Genomic DNA, 16,261 nt, shown 5'->3' with positions numbered 1-16,261 from the left:
AGTCAACGAGCGCTCAAATTGGTCCTTCAATGAGCGCTTGTGTACTGTTGACAGGCGAGCGCTTGCATGTGGTCCCCCACATGAGCGTTATGTCAAAGGGTCTGAACTTTCAAAAATGCCCCTCCAACTATCCCTAGTGACCCAAAGTCCAATTAACCCCTTAACCAAGCTATCTAAGCCTAGTTAATTATTTGGGTCACTATACATTGACCCCAAAGTAAATGAGTTAATGCTACTAGTGTGGGGGCTTCCACGTAACCTACGTGATTCCTTTTATTTCAAGATTAAAAATTTCAAAAATAATAATAATAATAATAACAATTTATTCACTAAGATCTTATTTGTTAAAAAAAATGTACTATTGAAAAGATGCTTGCCTATCAAATCACTTAATTAAATTATCATTTTGGCTTATTCAATGTTATCACGAAGTGTCAATTACAAGATCTTGATAGTCGGTTCGGTGAAAGGGTGGTGTAAGATTGAGGCCAAAGTAAATGAGTTAATGCTACTAGTGTGGGGCTTCCACGTAACCTACGTGATTCATTTTATTTTGAGGTTACAAATTTCAAAAATAATAATAATGATTTATTCAATAAGATCTTATTTGTTAATAAATTTACCATTGAAAAGATGCTTGCCCACCAAATCACTTTACTAAATTATCATTTTGACTTATTCAATGTTATGACAAAGTGTCAATTACAAGAGTTTGATAGTCGGTTTGGTGAAAGGGCGGTGTAAGATTGAGGCCAAAGTAAATGAGTTAATGCTATTAGTGTGGGGGCTTCCATGTAACCTATGTGATTCATTTTATTTTAAGGTTAAAATTTTCAATAATAATAATAATAATAATGATTTATTCACTAAGATCTTATTTGTTAATAAATTTACTATTGAAATGATGCTTGCCTATCAAATCACGTTACTAAATTATCATTTTGACTTATTCAATGTTATTACAAAATGATGTCAGTAAATGAGTTAATGCTACTAGTGTGGGGGCTTCCATGTAACCTATGTGATTCATTTTATTTTAAGGTTAAAAATTTCAATAATAATAATAATGATTTATTCACTAAGATCTTATTTGTTAATAAATTTACTATTGAAAAGAGGCTTGCCTATCAAATCACGTTACTAAATTATCATTTTGACTTATTCAATGTTATTACAAAACGATGTCAATTATAAGAGCCTGATAGTCGGTTCAGTGAAAGGAGATGTAATTTTTTTTATATTTGGCTCAACTTTGAATTCAAAGGATGATATTATAAATCTATTAAAATTGATAATATGTCTAGCCTTGTGAAGAAGCATTATCCTTAGCATGAGAAAATTAATTTTATATTTCAATTGAATCGTTTTGAACTTGATGAGTTTAATCATCCTAAATTACAAAAATTGTCTTCAATGGAGAAAGAAAAATCAAAGCATATCATCTTATTGGTAAATGTACTTGTCTTGTTTTGACTCTTTCGGTGTCTATGAAGATTACAAAACAACTATTTTAAAGTATAAAAGTTTTAAGAGTATGGTGAGTTTTTGGAAAATAATATAATTGTATATAATGAAAGAAAAACTACTGAGAACTTCAATTCAGGATCGATACTTGATGATTTTAATTTTCAAAAAGCATAGGCAGAATAAAAATAGGACATGGTTTTCCCCCAAACTAGGCTGAAAGAAAAAAAAATTCTTCCAACCTATTATATACAAATGACATGTGTCATCTATAGGTGATAATCACATGTTTTTAATTACAATGACAAAATTAGAAGAAATTTTATTCAAAAAGCATGTGCTTCTCACATGTTATTTAAAAAATGATAGAGTTTTCTTCTAAACTGGGTTAGAGGAATGTCTTTCAACCTATTCTATAAAAATGACGTGTCATCTACAAGTGGGAATCACATTCTTTTTTTTTTTTTTTTAATTACAATGACAAAGTTGGAAGAAATTTTATTCAAAAATGATGTGTTTCTCACATATTATTTAAAAAATAGATAAATGCAAAATTGGTCTATGTGATTGACCAAAATTACAAATCACTATTTTTGGTATAACAAATAATTTATAGGTCCCAGTAGTTGGCCTATATTGCTCACTTCCTATGGTATAAAAAATAATTTATAGGTTCCCAGAGTAGGCTAAAATAACAATTTACTCCCTAAAATTAATTTCTATTAAGTAACTTAACCAAATCAGTTACTTTATTACATTATACTGCTACAGTAAATTAACCTAATATCTTATATTCTCAACATTTTGCTCCATGTGTAACCTTGCCTCATTTTCATCTTCTTTGCCACGATTTAAGAACATTTTGCGAGAATTTGATGTTCGCATTTTGTAAAGCAGCTGGAGAAGATGAAGATGAGAGAAAATTACGCACATAGTAAAATTTTGAGGATATAAAAGATTATGTTAATTTACTATAACAATATGATGTGGAGTGAGTACTGATGTGTAATCTTAGCTGGTGTCGTAAAATGATGTCAAAATCTTAATTGTTATTTTTGAAAGTCATAAATTAATAATAACACGTGTTACATTTTTATTGGGTATAGCGTGACAAAGTAACATATTTTGTTAATTTACTTAACAAAAATTGATTTCAATGTGTAAACTATTATTTTTGCAAAGCTCGAGGACCTATAAATTATTTTTTTATACCACAAGCAGTGATTTGTAATTTAAGCTAGCTATAGGGACCTATAATTTTTTAATTTTTTAATTTTTTTTATATAGTGATTTGTAATTTAGGCCAACTACAATGACCAATTTTGCATTTATCCCTTTAAAAAATGATAGAGTTTTCATTTAAACTAGGTTGGAGGAAATTTCCTCCAACCTACTTTATAAAAATGACATGTGTCCTTTACATGTAAGAAAATCATTTTTTATTTTATTTTTTATTACAATAACAAAGTTGGAAGAAATTTTATTCGAAAAGCATGTGTTTCTTACATGTTATTTAAAAAATATGTGTTTCTCATATGAAAAGTGACGCATGTCATTTTTATAGATAATTTGGAGGGAAAAAAGTTTCCTTCAAGCTAAGTTGGAGGAATTTTCCTCAACCTAGTCTATAAAAATGACACGTGTCTATTTTTCTAATAACGTATGAGATGCTGCATGCACATGAGTTTTTAATAAAAGTTTATCCAACTTTGTCCCTACTATTAAAAAAATATGTGCATTTCACATGTTTAATGGACACATGTCACTTTTATAGACTAAGTTGAATAAAATTTCTCTAACCCAGTTTGAAGGAAAACTTTGAAAAACTCTTACTTTTTAAAAAATATGTGTTCATTACATAAAAAGTGATACGTGTCATTCCTTTAACCTAATTTGAAGGAAAACTCTGTCCATAAATATATAGTATTTCATATTACTGTTATATAAGTTGTAAATTTTTTAATCTTACGTATGAATATATGTTTTATATTAAAAATGTTAGACATGGTGCGTTGATTATAAAATGTTATCAAATTTCGTGTCAAATTAACTAAAAAAGAAAAGTAGCCCAACGGAGGGATTATCTTCTTAATATCATTGTCTAATGGTTTGTGGACTTTAATAATATCAACCATCTAATCTAGACATCTAATCGGCTACAATAATGCAGACATCGAACGTACAACCTGGATTTTTATTTATATTATATAAATCTCTACCTCGTACAAAAAGGCTACCTTTCCTATTTTATTATTTTTCTTTGTTTTTATTTTATTTTTCTTTTATTTATTTATTTTTTAACTTAATAAGTATGATTGAGAATCTCAATCGGCTGGAATATGAACTATATACCTCGTACGAGGCAAGTCCCTTAATCACTATTTTAACTAAATAAGCATTTTATAAGCTTCAAGATGAAGGCAAATTCAAATGAAATTATTGTCTAATAAGTTGTGAAGATGAGTCAGCTTCACTTTGTCAAAAAAAAAAAAGTTATTTCATTAATGTTGAACTAAATATTCTAATCAAGCTAGAAACTGATCATAAATAAGAACTTTAACGAGTATCTTCGACTCGTTTTATAGTGTCAATTTAATTAAATCATCTTCCATTCTCAAGCCCACCAATTTCAACCATATGATTAGTTTCATTAGCTTTAACAACCTTCAATTCCTCATTACGCTTGCATGAAACACCAATAATATTAACAATATAAGTAAATATAGTAAAAAATTAATGAATGATGATAACTTATTTTGATGCTGTCACTCGTGCCAATTGAAAATGATGTGCAAAACAATTGATGTAATAAATAAATAGACAATCAATTGAAATCAAAGCTTACAGTCCATTCCACCAATTTTGCATATTACTTCTATCCTCGAATCTTTACTCTCAAATGTTTTGAAAACCTAGATTAGGATGAGATAATATAAAATATATCATATTTTTTTAGGGTTAATACCGTAATATTATAAACATAAACATGCAAAAAAAAAAACCAAAAACTCTTACATAAGACCATATTTGTCAACAAATTTGTTCAAGCTTCATCAACAACTATACAAAACCTTAGCATCGCTAGGTTCTTCCCCTAGCGTTAGGAGTGTAAGCTATCATTTTAACAACTATTTTGTTTTTTTGCAGCTACCAAATCTAATATTTAAAGAAAATTTTCAATGCTTTCATCATAATTTACGACCTTTAAAAGTAACACCTTGAAATATAAGTGCCCGACAAATATAAAAGAATACATGGATTTATAATTAAATTTTCAGTCTATCTAAAATAATAATAATAATAATTAAATTTGCTCTAAAAGCTTTTTACTACGTAGCCTAATGAACTGTACTGATTGAAGGACTATTGACCGCAGGGAAGGGCTCTTCACTGCCTTGTTTAGCTGTTTTCAGATGAAAGTGGAGCCACATGTGTCCGGAAGCCGGGATTCTCTCAGACAACGACAACGCCGTTAAGAATCCGGTTACGTGTCTTCCAGTACAACCTGGTCACGTACAAATACAATCTTTACTCTACATCACAACGTCTATCAAAACCTCTGATCAGATTCGTTTATGGATTGGCATTATTCTGGGCCCACGTTGGACAATGGGTCCGGTGTTTTGACAATTCAAATTTCGACAAATCCATCCCCCGTGGATAATCTTGGATTCTTGTCGTCTTACTTTTAAATATGAATTATTTAAAATATAACTAAATTAAATTATTCTTATATTTATTAATTTATAGTCTATACTCTCACTTTATTTTTATCAACGAGTTCCCGTCACGTCAAGCAACGTTTATTCTAGCTTTGTTATGAAACCTTTTTCTTTTATTTAAGATGGTTATTATTATTATTATTATTATTATTATTATTATTATTAAGTAAGATAACCTTCACATTAAAAAATAAAAAAAACTACAAGAGGAGAGTACTGGAGGACGCAAGTAAGAGGTTGGCTGGCCACTGTTTGTGGTGGATATGGATGGGGGTGGAAAAGCAAGTAGTAAAAGGTGTATGCATGGAGAAGGTGAACATGCAAGTATGCAACCATAGATATTTTGTATCTTTAAAAGACAAAAAAGAACAATAAGGAAAAAAGGGGTGGGGGAGAGGGAATCAGGGATAGAGGCTTCTCCCTCCTTCTAAAGCTTCAATGATCAATGATTGGATAGGTTTTAGAACAGTTTATTTTTTTTCTTCAACATATGTTTCTTTTTAATCTGTTAATTTATGTGTTTGGGTCTATTGTAGGTAAGCTCACATATTTTTGATATTTTGATCACTTGTAATCCTTTTTCAATTTGATTCAAAAATAAAATAAAATTTAGTTTTACCTAAAATATTATATGACCAATGTTTCTTATTTTTCGGTATTTGGTACAATCCAAAATTATCAAATCAAAAACATTTTCGACTGATCAATAAAACTTTTTTTTTTTTTTTTCTCCAAAATTGTTTCCCTATTCTAGAACAGTAAACTATATTTCGAGTTTCATCTTTTCTTTCACGTATGCACTCTCTTTCTTGCCATTCATTTTTTTGCTGTTATTGAAGTTCGCTAGAATCCACATTTGGTTTCTGGAATCTGCCGACGGCCAATCATTGACTGTTTTCCATTGATTTTTCGTATGAGCCAAATATCGAAAAATATTTCAAAAAAATCTTCTTTTTTTAAAAAAAATAATTTCGTTCAAAATATTTTTTGACAGAAGGCCTTTTACATCGAAAGAAAAGCCTACGAGGATCACATCCCAAGACTTCCTTTCCAAAAGTTGGTTCCCAAATCGTCAAAAAAAAAAGTTAGTTCCCAAATGATGTGTCACCATCTCATGAGTTGGTGACACACTTTCCAAAATAATAAATCTCATGGGATTGTGACACATCATTTAGGAACTAATTTTTGGGATATAAATTTGGGATGTGTAGCATTCCTCAAACTATTTAGAAAAATAGTTTGATTAATTCTGAAAAATTAAAAATCAATTTTTGTTTTAAAAAGAAATAATTACTATCAAGACTAATTGAGTTTACAATTTACTAAACGAGTGCATTAATTTTTTTTTTTTAAAAAAATAATATGGATTGAATTTGAATCATCTCCAATCCAAATGAACGAGACGAGATCAGGTTTTTATAAAAGTAAAGATAAAATTATCCCCAAAAATGTGAAGAGAGAATTCTACCCTTACTTTACAATAATTAAATCTTTTCCAATTCCTCATGGTCCTTTTGGATTTGGTCACACTCATTAAGTCAAAAGTATTTATTTCACTCTAAGATTAGGTTAAGGATATAAATGAAGTGAGCCATACAATTAACTGCCCTACAAGGCTACAATGTGTCGCACTCAGTATTATCTTTCATGCTCACCCACAACTTTATGATCCTGACCAAACATTTTTTCCTTCATCTCTCCTCTTTTATTAATTTTTAATTTGTTTTGTTGTAACTATCTCTCCTCTTTTTTAAGTTATACAAAAAGTTCTTATAAATTTATTTGGTATTTAGAGTGTTTTCTAGGGGTGTACAAGCACTTGCAATTAGCGGTTATTGGCTAAAATCGCTAACTGCTTAAGGCGGTTATTGGATTTTAATAACCGCAAACGCTTCGCTTTGGCGGTTAGCGGTTATTCAAACCAATAACCCGTAGTTTTATAACTGTTTGTTTTTATTTTTTATTTTTTATTTTTAATATATATGGGCTTTTGGGCTTATTGAGGCATTTTGGACCTTCATTATGCCTATTTTTTGAGCTTATTTTAAATAGTTGTGGGTCAAAGTGTTTTAAAAAATAATGAATATTAATGTTATATTTTTAATACAAAATACATATTTATATTATTATATATAAGGGTGAGCGGTTAGTAGTTATTTAACCACTTTTTCCTACTTCTAAAACCGCTAATTGTCTCGCCCTAGGCTGTTAGCAATTTTTTATAACTGCCTACCAAAACGGTTAGCGGTCGTAAGGCGGTTATAACCGCCCTGTTGCTACACCCCTATTATTTTCAACTTATAGGCTCTCATAATTTTGTACTCTTAAAAAGCAAGAAAAAAAGAAAATCTATTTTGGGCTTGAAGTTGGGCTGGAACCTGTGTAGTTTCGCGTCAAGGCTGAGATTGGGCCATTAATCAAAATAAATCAAAAATATTAAAATAGCTTATTTTTAAAAATTATTTTTCCAAATAACCAAACACTTTTTTTTTAGCCAAATTTTCAGTTAATTTTTTTTTGTTTTTCTATATTTTATTTTATTTTTTTCAAACAAAACTAGGGGTGTTAATGCGGGTGGTTAAAAACCGCCCGCTAACTGCTATAACCGCTAACCGTTAACTGCTTAACGCTTAACCGTATTAACCGCCTAATTGCTATAACTGTCTAGCGGTTAGCGGTTATTGAGTTTACTAACCGTAACCGCTAACCGCCTTTTTATATAATATATTTTTATAACTATAATTATAAAAATATTTATACATATAACATAATCACTTGATCATTAAATCACAATTTGAGTATTAATATATTATCACTATAATCTATATGATTATATAATAACAAATTATACATATATAATATGACATAACTCATAAGTATAGTAATTTATACTAATACAACAATTAAATATTTAGAGACTTATTTCCAATGTATGTTATAAACTTATAAGTCTATATATGTTATATGTCTATATAAGTCTACATATGCATATGAATAATATAAATGTATAATATCAATACTTAATCGTATGATTCAATGACAATTCAAATACTTTATTCAAGACTTCAAGTGAATCATATTATTAATGTACAATGATGATATGATTCGTATAATATCAAATTAAGTAATTGACATTTGATTAAACAATGACCAATGTGTTACTTATAAACACAATTTAAATATTAATGTATTATCATTATATGTTGTGACAGTTGTCTGAATTTTGAACTATTTTTTATATGTTGTGTTGATTTTTTTTTTTTTTTTAAAAGTTAACCAGTTATGATTTAATATTTAAGGAAATTTTTTTAAAGTACAAGTAAATGTAAATTTTGGGTCAAATATTTTTGATTTTTCAATATGGGCTCTTTTTATAGCAATTGGGCCTAAGAAGACACTAAAAATACAAAAAAAAAAGTAAAAAAAAAGCCCAAAAAAAAGAAGCCCAAAAAGGTCTCAAAAGCCCTAAAAAAAGCCCAAAACACCCAAAAAGCGAAAAAAAAAACATAATTTTGAAAAAACGGTTAGCGGGCGGTTATCTATTTCACTAACCGCTAGGCGGTTAGCGATTGCGGTTAGTAAAATCTACTAACCGCCTTGACACTCCTAAACAAAACCATTAATAAATAACCCAAACAAAAAACGCTCGTAAAAAAATTACAAAAATAGTTTTCACCGTTGTATCATTAATGTCACATTAGAACAATTTTTCAAAAAAAAAAAGAGACCCCTAAAAACATATTAACAAATAGAGTCATTTTTTCTTTTTCTCCCTTAAAAAAAAAGGCTTCTTCAACTAGTTATCGCAAAGAACTAAGAAGTGGTTTGACCGTCCTTCAAGATAGTCGGTCATCTCAAAACTCCCGAGAATTGGTTGATCCAAGAAGTCCATAGAAAATATATTTTTCTTCAAAATAGATAACATCCCATTGTATTTGGCTTAGGTGATTTTTAAAAAAAATTACAAATTTATTAGTTTTAATTTCAAAATTTTAATGAAAAAGAGAGAATAATTCCTTTAAAAATGAATGGTCCAGATTTGAGGAATAGCAGGTCGGCAACTGGGCACAATCGTGATCCATCGGAAGTAAGGTTATAAAATGCCAATTGTAGATCAACTACGAATTTTAAAAAAGAAACCCCAAATCTTACTATATTTATTTAATAACTTAGCTTTAAAACCCAATTATTTTTTTCTTTAAGCTCTCTCTCTCTCTCTCTCGTTATCTGTTTTAGCGAACACATTTAACACCAATCACAGATCTGGATCGTGCATTAAGAAATCTCTGAGACCCAGCTTCGTGTTCTCGTTGATCCCAGGTAATCTTCCTCTGCAAGTTTTTTTCTTTTCTAATATTTCCAGAGTTTGTTATGTGGATCTGCTTGTATGTTTGGCACAATCGATTTGATGTTGATTTTTTCTGATTAATTCTGGGTAACTTCTTTCATTGAAATTTTTGCAACATCTGAGGTTTTGTTGTTTTAGTCGTTTTTGATATCTGGGTATTGGAATTTCGGCTCTTGTTGGGATAGGAGTGTTACCAATGAGAGAAGTGAGTGTGCTGAATAAGTGAAGTTTTTGTGAGAAACGTGAATGGAAAATAAATATCAAGAAAATGATATATCCCATTGCAAGAAATGGTAGTGAAACGTGGTTTATGCATTGCGCTTGTGGTGTTTGATTAAGTAAAGTGGGTGCTAAGTAGTATCTTTGCTATGGGCTATTCGGTCGTGCATTGCCAAGATTTGAGTTCGAGTTTTTTGAAGATTGTGCTGGATGCCATTATGTTAATGGCAGAAGTTGAATGATTACTTCATAACGAGTTAATTGCTTTAATATCACGATGGTGTTGATGGTGATATGTAAGAGAGCATTTATACTGATATGTGTGCAACATATGATTAGGTATCACAAGAAACACAATGATATGCAACAAACAACTTGGAAACGGCTTTCTACATAACAAAAAAAGAAAATAGTAGCATTCTGTATACAACACAGATGCAGACACACACTGCACGCTTGCTCAGGCATAATCCGTTGCCAACTTTTGAGGAAGCAGCTGTACCATTTGATTTTACCGAAAAAAGTGTAGTGAATCCGGAAAGATTACCTCAATGTCACAATGTGGATTAGCATGCCGGACAGACTGTTAGAAGTTGGGCCTCCTTTTTTGGTCATAGGGAAGAGATTGACCTTTTTAATGCGTATTTAGTCATAATGGCATGGCCCTAGACACATGATAACTTCATTTACCTGATTTGAACTTATGTCAAGCAATTCCTTTAGCTGATAAGTATATGCTGTCAACCGTACTGTATGTATCCTTTAACATTTGAAATATGTAGTCAGGATTTTATTTTTCTTGATAAGACAGGCCATGAAGCCATGTTTTGCCTTTATGTATTATGGCTATATCTGTTATGAAGCTTAGCTTTGATGAAATAGGATAACAGGAAGTTTTTGGTGTTAGTGAGTAGAAACAGTGAATGAAACATTAAAGGAGATGCCTTTCAAATTTTGAAACACCATTATTGAAAGTTCTTTTCAACTTATGCTAGGACTTGCAGGCTTGTTACCTGTTACATAATTATGTCAAGGAGGCCAGTAAATCCTGCTCGGCGCATTGGTGATGGTGGAAGCATTCCATTTGTGGGTGCGGTGCAGTCCAAATCACGCTCATCACCCCTAATATCTATTGGGCTAGTGATTGTGGTACTTTTCATTGCCATTATGGTCTCCCAATATTATTTTCCTTCTTCAACTCATTATTCTCTAGCAAAAAGAGATGTACAAATGCTATTCACTGCTTAGTGAGAAAATATAGCTGATGCAATTTCTCTTTTTTCTGCGACTTGGTGATGACTGCCTATTCTCAATGCAAGCATGTTCAATATTAATTACTAACTTGGCTGCATTTCTATATGAAGAATATTGATAGAATTGTTCTTTGAAAATTTCAGGGTGCAATTCTTCTTATTGGTTATTCCTATAGTGGTTCAGGTTCGTATGTGGTCTGTGCACTTGAATAATTGGAACAAAGGATGTTCATGAACCCCTCCTTGCTCTCTTTTCTTACCAAACCAACAAATGGTTAAGGCAGTTGGAGATCTAACTGCAGACTCTAGCTCAAGCCTTCCCATGAACTTGAACGTCCTCTGATCACCAACAGAACTAGCAGCTCACATTTCCCAGCTGGGAAAAAAATAATAAAATTACAAAACAGAAAAAAAGAAGGTTCATGAACATTGATAACCTACTTTGCCTTTTGTATCCTAGGTTCTGTTTTACTTCCTTTGATACGTCTTTTGTTCACTTTTTTGGGGTTTGCATGACAGGTGGACCAACCAGTGATATACAAGCATCGAGTAAAATTGAAGGTAAATATGGCATTATCTTGTAATTATTATAGGCTTTTCAATGTATCAAAGATTTTGCTTAGTGAATGAGACGGTCTAGTATATGGCGTATGTGAAGGTTATTGTCCATTTATTCATATTTCTTGGATCCACTGAATTTGCTAATTGTTATCTCTGGCATAATTTAGAATTTTAGGAGACATGGTCTATCCACAGGATTAATTGACTTCTTAATGACCAAGTTTCTCAAAATGCATCTGCCGAACTTTGAAAAGTTATTTCATCTATTTTTTGTGAAATTTTCCATGAGCATATGTATGACTTGACTTGACTAGTGAGACGCTGTGTCTTTTGTCCTGGGAGGAAGAATAAGGAGTGAAATACAGTAATGGGCCATTGAATGTGAATCTTTTTGAAAGGGAAGGTGTTTTTGCTTAACTTGAAGGTGTTTGTTCTTGCCCTTACTCCTCCCAATCTGTCTTCAAGAATCTTTGAGCTTCTTACTTGGTTTTCTCAATGGTTCTTAGTATCCTGATTTACATGAACACTGATTTTAATTATGAAGAAAATTCCATGGATAACCTGATTTGGTGTTTTCAAAAAATTGACTTAAGGCCTGGTACCTAATTCTAATGAGAAATCTCTCTATAAATGTTTGCGTCCCTTGGGTTGTGATATAGAGTGAAATTCAAACTTTATCGAGTTAGGACAGAAGTAGGCCATAGGTGGTTTTTAAACCATCTATTTATCACTTTTATGTAGATTGTATGTGCTCTCTTTTGGTTTTAGTGGGCACAGTAATGAGTAATTTTAAAATCCATAAATTTTACATGTTAAGTATTACTAATCTGGTGTCAAGAAACTGCTATCTTTGTGGCAGTTGGCTCACTTAGGGTGTAGTACTTTTAGTAATGTGAAATTTTGTGCGATGGAGAAAACTTTTTAATCTAATAAATTTCAAGTTTGAATATGCAGGTGGTATTTCATGTACATTAGAAGTTCAGAGGGCATTACCTATTCTAAAAAAGGCTTATGGTGATAGCATGCATCGGGTGTTGCATGTGGGCCCTGATACCTGTTCAGTGGTATCTAAGTTGTTAAAAGAAGAGGATACTGAAGCCTGGGGTGTGGAACCATACGAATTAGATGATGGTGATGCCAACTGTAAGAGCCTTGTGCGTAAAGGCATTGTCCGTGTGGCTGATATCAAGTTTCGTCTGCCATACAAGGCAAAATCGTTTTCTCTTGTTATAGTGTCAGATGCAGTGGATTACTTGTCCCCAAAGTACCTCAACAAAACCCTTCCAGAGTTGACAAGGGTATCTGCTGATGGTGTTGTTATATTTGCTGGTAATTCCTTGTAAGGCTTATGTGCTTCATATTGTAACACTTTTTTTGCTTATTGAGAACTTAAAATGGCCTAGAAGTTGATGACATAACAGGGCCTGGTTCAGGTGACTTTTATTTGATTAATAGGAGGGCTGATATTTTAAACTAGTTCATTTTTGTGGAATCTATAGGAGAGAAAAATTAGTTAAAAACTTGGCTGCTATTCACTTGTCATCTCATTCTTATTCACAACAAGTAAACTAAGTGAACAATGAAATATGTCATCCCCCCCAAGTCCTCTCTCTCTCTTTTGTTGTCTAATTTTTTTTTTAAAAAAATTAGCAAAGGACTTTAATTCTATGTTCACTTATAATTATGGTTGCTGTGAAGAAGTCAACTGTATAAGAAAATTGAAATGGCAATATGATGTCCCCCCTGTTCATTCTCTTTTGCCATCTTTCCCTTCCCAAAATGCAATTCCTCTCTTACAACAACAATGATCTCATTCATAAAAAAAAAAAAATGATATCCCTGTCCCAGCCTCTACACTTGGGGCTTCTTTGTTACTTCCATAACTTCAGTTAGTTACTTCCTTAACATCAGTTGTTTTCTCAAAGGGCATAACCATTTGGTTGGGTTAGATTTTGTTTAGTTTATAGTTGATTGGTTTTTTCTTTTTCTTTTTCTCCCCCCCACCCCAAATGTTTGTAAATATTTCACAATTCTCAGTCTTGTTGCTCTGAGCTTATGAATTCACTTTCAGCTTTCCAGGATCTGTTTTGAATGCTTCGTACCCTTATGGAGTTTCCCTTGTATTGTTCACTTTCAGCTTATGATTCTAGTTTCCAGGGGCAAATTAAATCAGCATTCTACCCATATGGAGCTTCCCATGTACTGTTTGTAGATGCAATGAGTGCTATCTGGAGATATATTCTAAGAGAAATGCGATACATACTCTCAAGTGCTCACTCCTTGACGTGGCAGTGCAAATCACCAGTCGATGTTATATTTACTTTCATTTGTTTTCTTATCTAATGGTGATTTTCACTGCCACTTTAGGGAGTGAACACTTGGGAGTATGGGTAGCACTCATATCCATTGATCTCTCTCTTATAACCAATGACCTAGCCGGTACTATTTTTTGAGTAGCAAAAGGAATTGACATGGTGTGATACAGGCAAACAACCAAACATATTCATTTACATTAACCAATAGTGCTGCTCTTTTTAATTATTATTTTTGAATTTTATTTACCATGAGATTGATTGAAGTTCTGATATTTTGGTGAACAACCAAACATGTGTAGGTTATCCAGGTCAGCATAGAGCTAAAGTTGCAGAGTTGTCCAAATTTGGCCGTCCTGTAAGTGTTTTTGTACAAATTCTAATTGTTCCTTGGTCATTTTTGTGCAATGTAATTTGGTAATATGTGGGTTTAATTCGAAAAAGATCATGGAATAGAAAAACTGTGCTTCAATAATTGGTGAATTGACGCATTTAAGGTCGATATATCCTATTTGGTTGATAGAGCTGCATTACCCTGAAAGGAATAAAAAAAGTAGCAACTCTGTTTCTCAGATCATTGAAGTAATTTTGATAAACTATGACCGTCATTGTGTTTGGTTTGATAGTGAGATTGAAGCAATGTGAATTATGCAATGACTAGGGAGTACAGTATCCAGAATAGGGACTCTTCTCAACTCAACAAAAAACTGTCCCATCTAATATGGTTTCAGCTATATCAATCCGCGAAAATAGAAAAGAGGGAGTAGTTGATTTCCTTTACCTTTTTACAATATGAATCTCTTTCACTCAAAAAATTTCATCTGCTATTAACTCTTGTGGGACGGAAAGTTTTGATGCCATTTTCTTTATCTACGATTCATTGCACTAAATGCTATTCTAATGAAAACAAACCAGTAATTACTAAACATTTTTTAAGACATCATGGCTATTTTGTTTGAATTTGTATTTAGTGGAATAAAAAAATCCGAAGTAAATTTATGGATCCTCATAGGAAGAAAGAATCTTAACGTCAAAATTAGGGAGTTATAAACAATTGAGTTAATTGCATATAAGGTCACTAGTTTGAATCTCCTCTTCCCATATAAAGTCAAAGTTAACAAATTGAAGTATGAATCCTTGCAATATGTGAGGGAGTTAGATACATTGAAGAGAATAACTTCTATGTGCTTGTGGCACAAATCTATCATTTTGTGCCTTTCAATAAGAGATTGACACTTAAGCTTAGTATGACTTAAGAAGAGAAAACAAATACACTAGATCACATCCAAATCTATTAAAAATTAAAAAAATCTCACCTCATATATATGGATGTAATCTGGTGTGTTTGTTTTCTTTTCTTAAGTTGTACTAAGCTGAGATGTCAATCTCTCATTGAAGGGCACAAAGTGGTGAGTTTGTGCCACAACCCCCTAGAAGCAGCTCTCTATGATGGTTGATGAATTGACCATTTGAACGGTGTTTTTCGAAGATATCTTTAAATCTCTACTTGAATATGTGTATCTTTGTCATGTGATTGTTGTTACTTTGTAGCTTCTTTTAAGAAAATTTACAGCATTGACTTGTAGAAGATAACATGAAAATGTTCATTTTGTGAAGGCCAAATTGCGAAGCTCATCTTGGTGGATAAGATACTTTGTTCAGAATAAGTTAGAAGAGAATGAAGCTGCCTCTAAGAAATTTGAACAGGCCTCAACCAAAAGGTCGTATAAGCCTGCCTGCCAAGTTTTCCACCTCAAATCATAGAGAATTTGAGCATGATGTCTGATGTCCTCACTTTCTGGCTTGCGGGGCGAAACCATTCCTGCAAGTATTTTCAGCACCCAAAGGGTAAGTTCTTTTTCTGTGGAAATTACAGAGCCTATTTTTTCTTCCAAGTAAGAGACAATAGATCTTCCAATCAATATATTCGTATATTGAGGAGGTTGGGTTGCATGTTATGGCTTCCACCATTATGTATTCATTTAAGGTTTTAGCTCCCTGACACTGGCTTGTTGTGGTTGCAATGATAAATTTGTTAGCTTGTCCAAACTCACTTTTGTTTTAGTAATGGTAAGATAATTATTAGACAAGACTCATCATGATTCTTTAATGACATTTGCAATTGATATGCCTAAGAGTGGGTTGAAAGGAGCTGGACGCTGGGTCAGAGATGAACATGCAGTCCAGAATGGGTTAAGCTGCAGGTTGTAGAGTCTTGAAGTTTCATGTTAAGTGGACCTATTGTTATTATAATTATAATTATAATTATATATATTGTTTTGGTAAACATAACTCATTATTAATTCAATGTATGTGTTGATAATGATTTTGTGATATTAAATGACATATTAAAATATGACATTTGAGATAATATGGGTAGCA

General features: G+C 31.9%; 1 protein-coding gene across 2 annotated transcripts; it reads left to right on the top strand.

The window, feature by feature from the left end:
• The first annotated feature begins 9,268 nt into the window (after nucleotides 1-9,268).
• LOC132178978 (putative pectin methylesterase CGR2) lies at nucleotides 9,269-16,187 on the top strand. Of its 2 annotated transcripts, none has more exons than XM_059591578.2 (7): nucleotides 9,269-9,506; nucleotides 10,758-10,902; nucleotides 11,151-11,190; nucleotides 11,526-11,567; nucleotides 12,522-12,896; nucleotides 14,182-14,237; nucleotides 15,497-16,187. In XM_059591578.2, the coding sequence occupies exons 2-7, from the start codon at nucleotides 10,780-10,782 to the stop codon at nucleotides 15,641-15,643; spliced, it is 783 nt and encodes a 260-aa protein (XP_059447561.1). In that variant the 5' UTR covers nucleotides 9,269-9,506; nucleotides 10,758-10,779; the 3' UTR covers nucleotides 15,644-16,187. The 2 variants fall into 2 exon arrangements, with proteins under 2 accessions (XP_059447561.1, XP_059447560.1); XM_059591577.2 differs by having other exon boundaries at nucleotides 9,272-9,506; nucleotides 10,749-10,902.
• Nucleotides 16,188-16,261: the final 74 nt, after the last annotated feature.

Source organism: Corylus avellana, chromosome 4 (genome assembly GCF_965113065.1).
Source record: "Corylus avellana chromosome 4, dhCorAvel1.hap1.2, whole genome shotgun sequence".
Lineage (NCBI taxonomy): Eukaryota > Viridiplantae > Streptophyta > Magnoliopsida > Fagales > Betulaceae > Corylus > Corylus avellana.
This window is presented reverse-complemented; position numbering and strand designations above follow the sequence as displayed.

Excerpts from the sequence above, each read along its gene's own strand:
- LOC132178978 (XM_059591578.2), top strand. The coding sequence starts at position 10,780 with ATGTCAAGGAGGCCAGTAAATCCTGCTCGGCGCATTGGTGATGGTGGA. Across the intron at positions 10,903-11,150 it reads CTATTGGGCTAGTGATTGTG|GGTGCAATTCTTCTTATTGG; the intron begins GTACTTTTCATT and ends TGAAAATTTCAG. Across the intron at positions 11,568-12,521 it reads AGCATCGAGTAAAATTGAAG|GTGGTATTTCATGTACATTA; the intron begins GTAAATATGGCA and ends TTGAATATGCAG.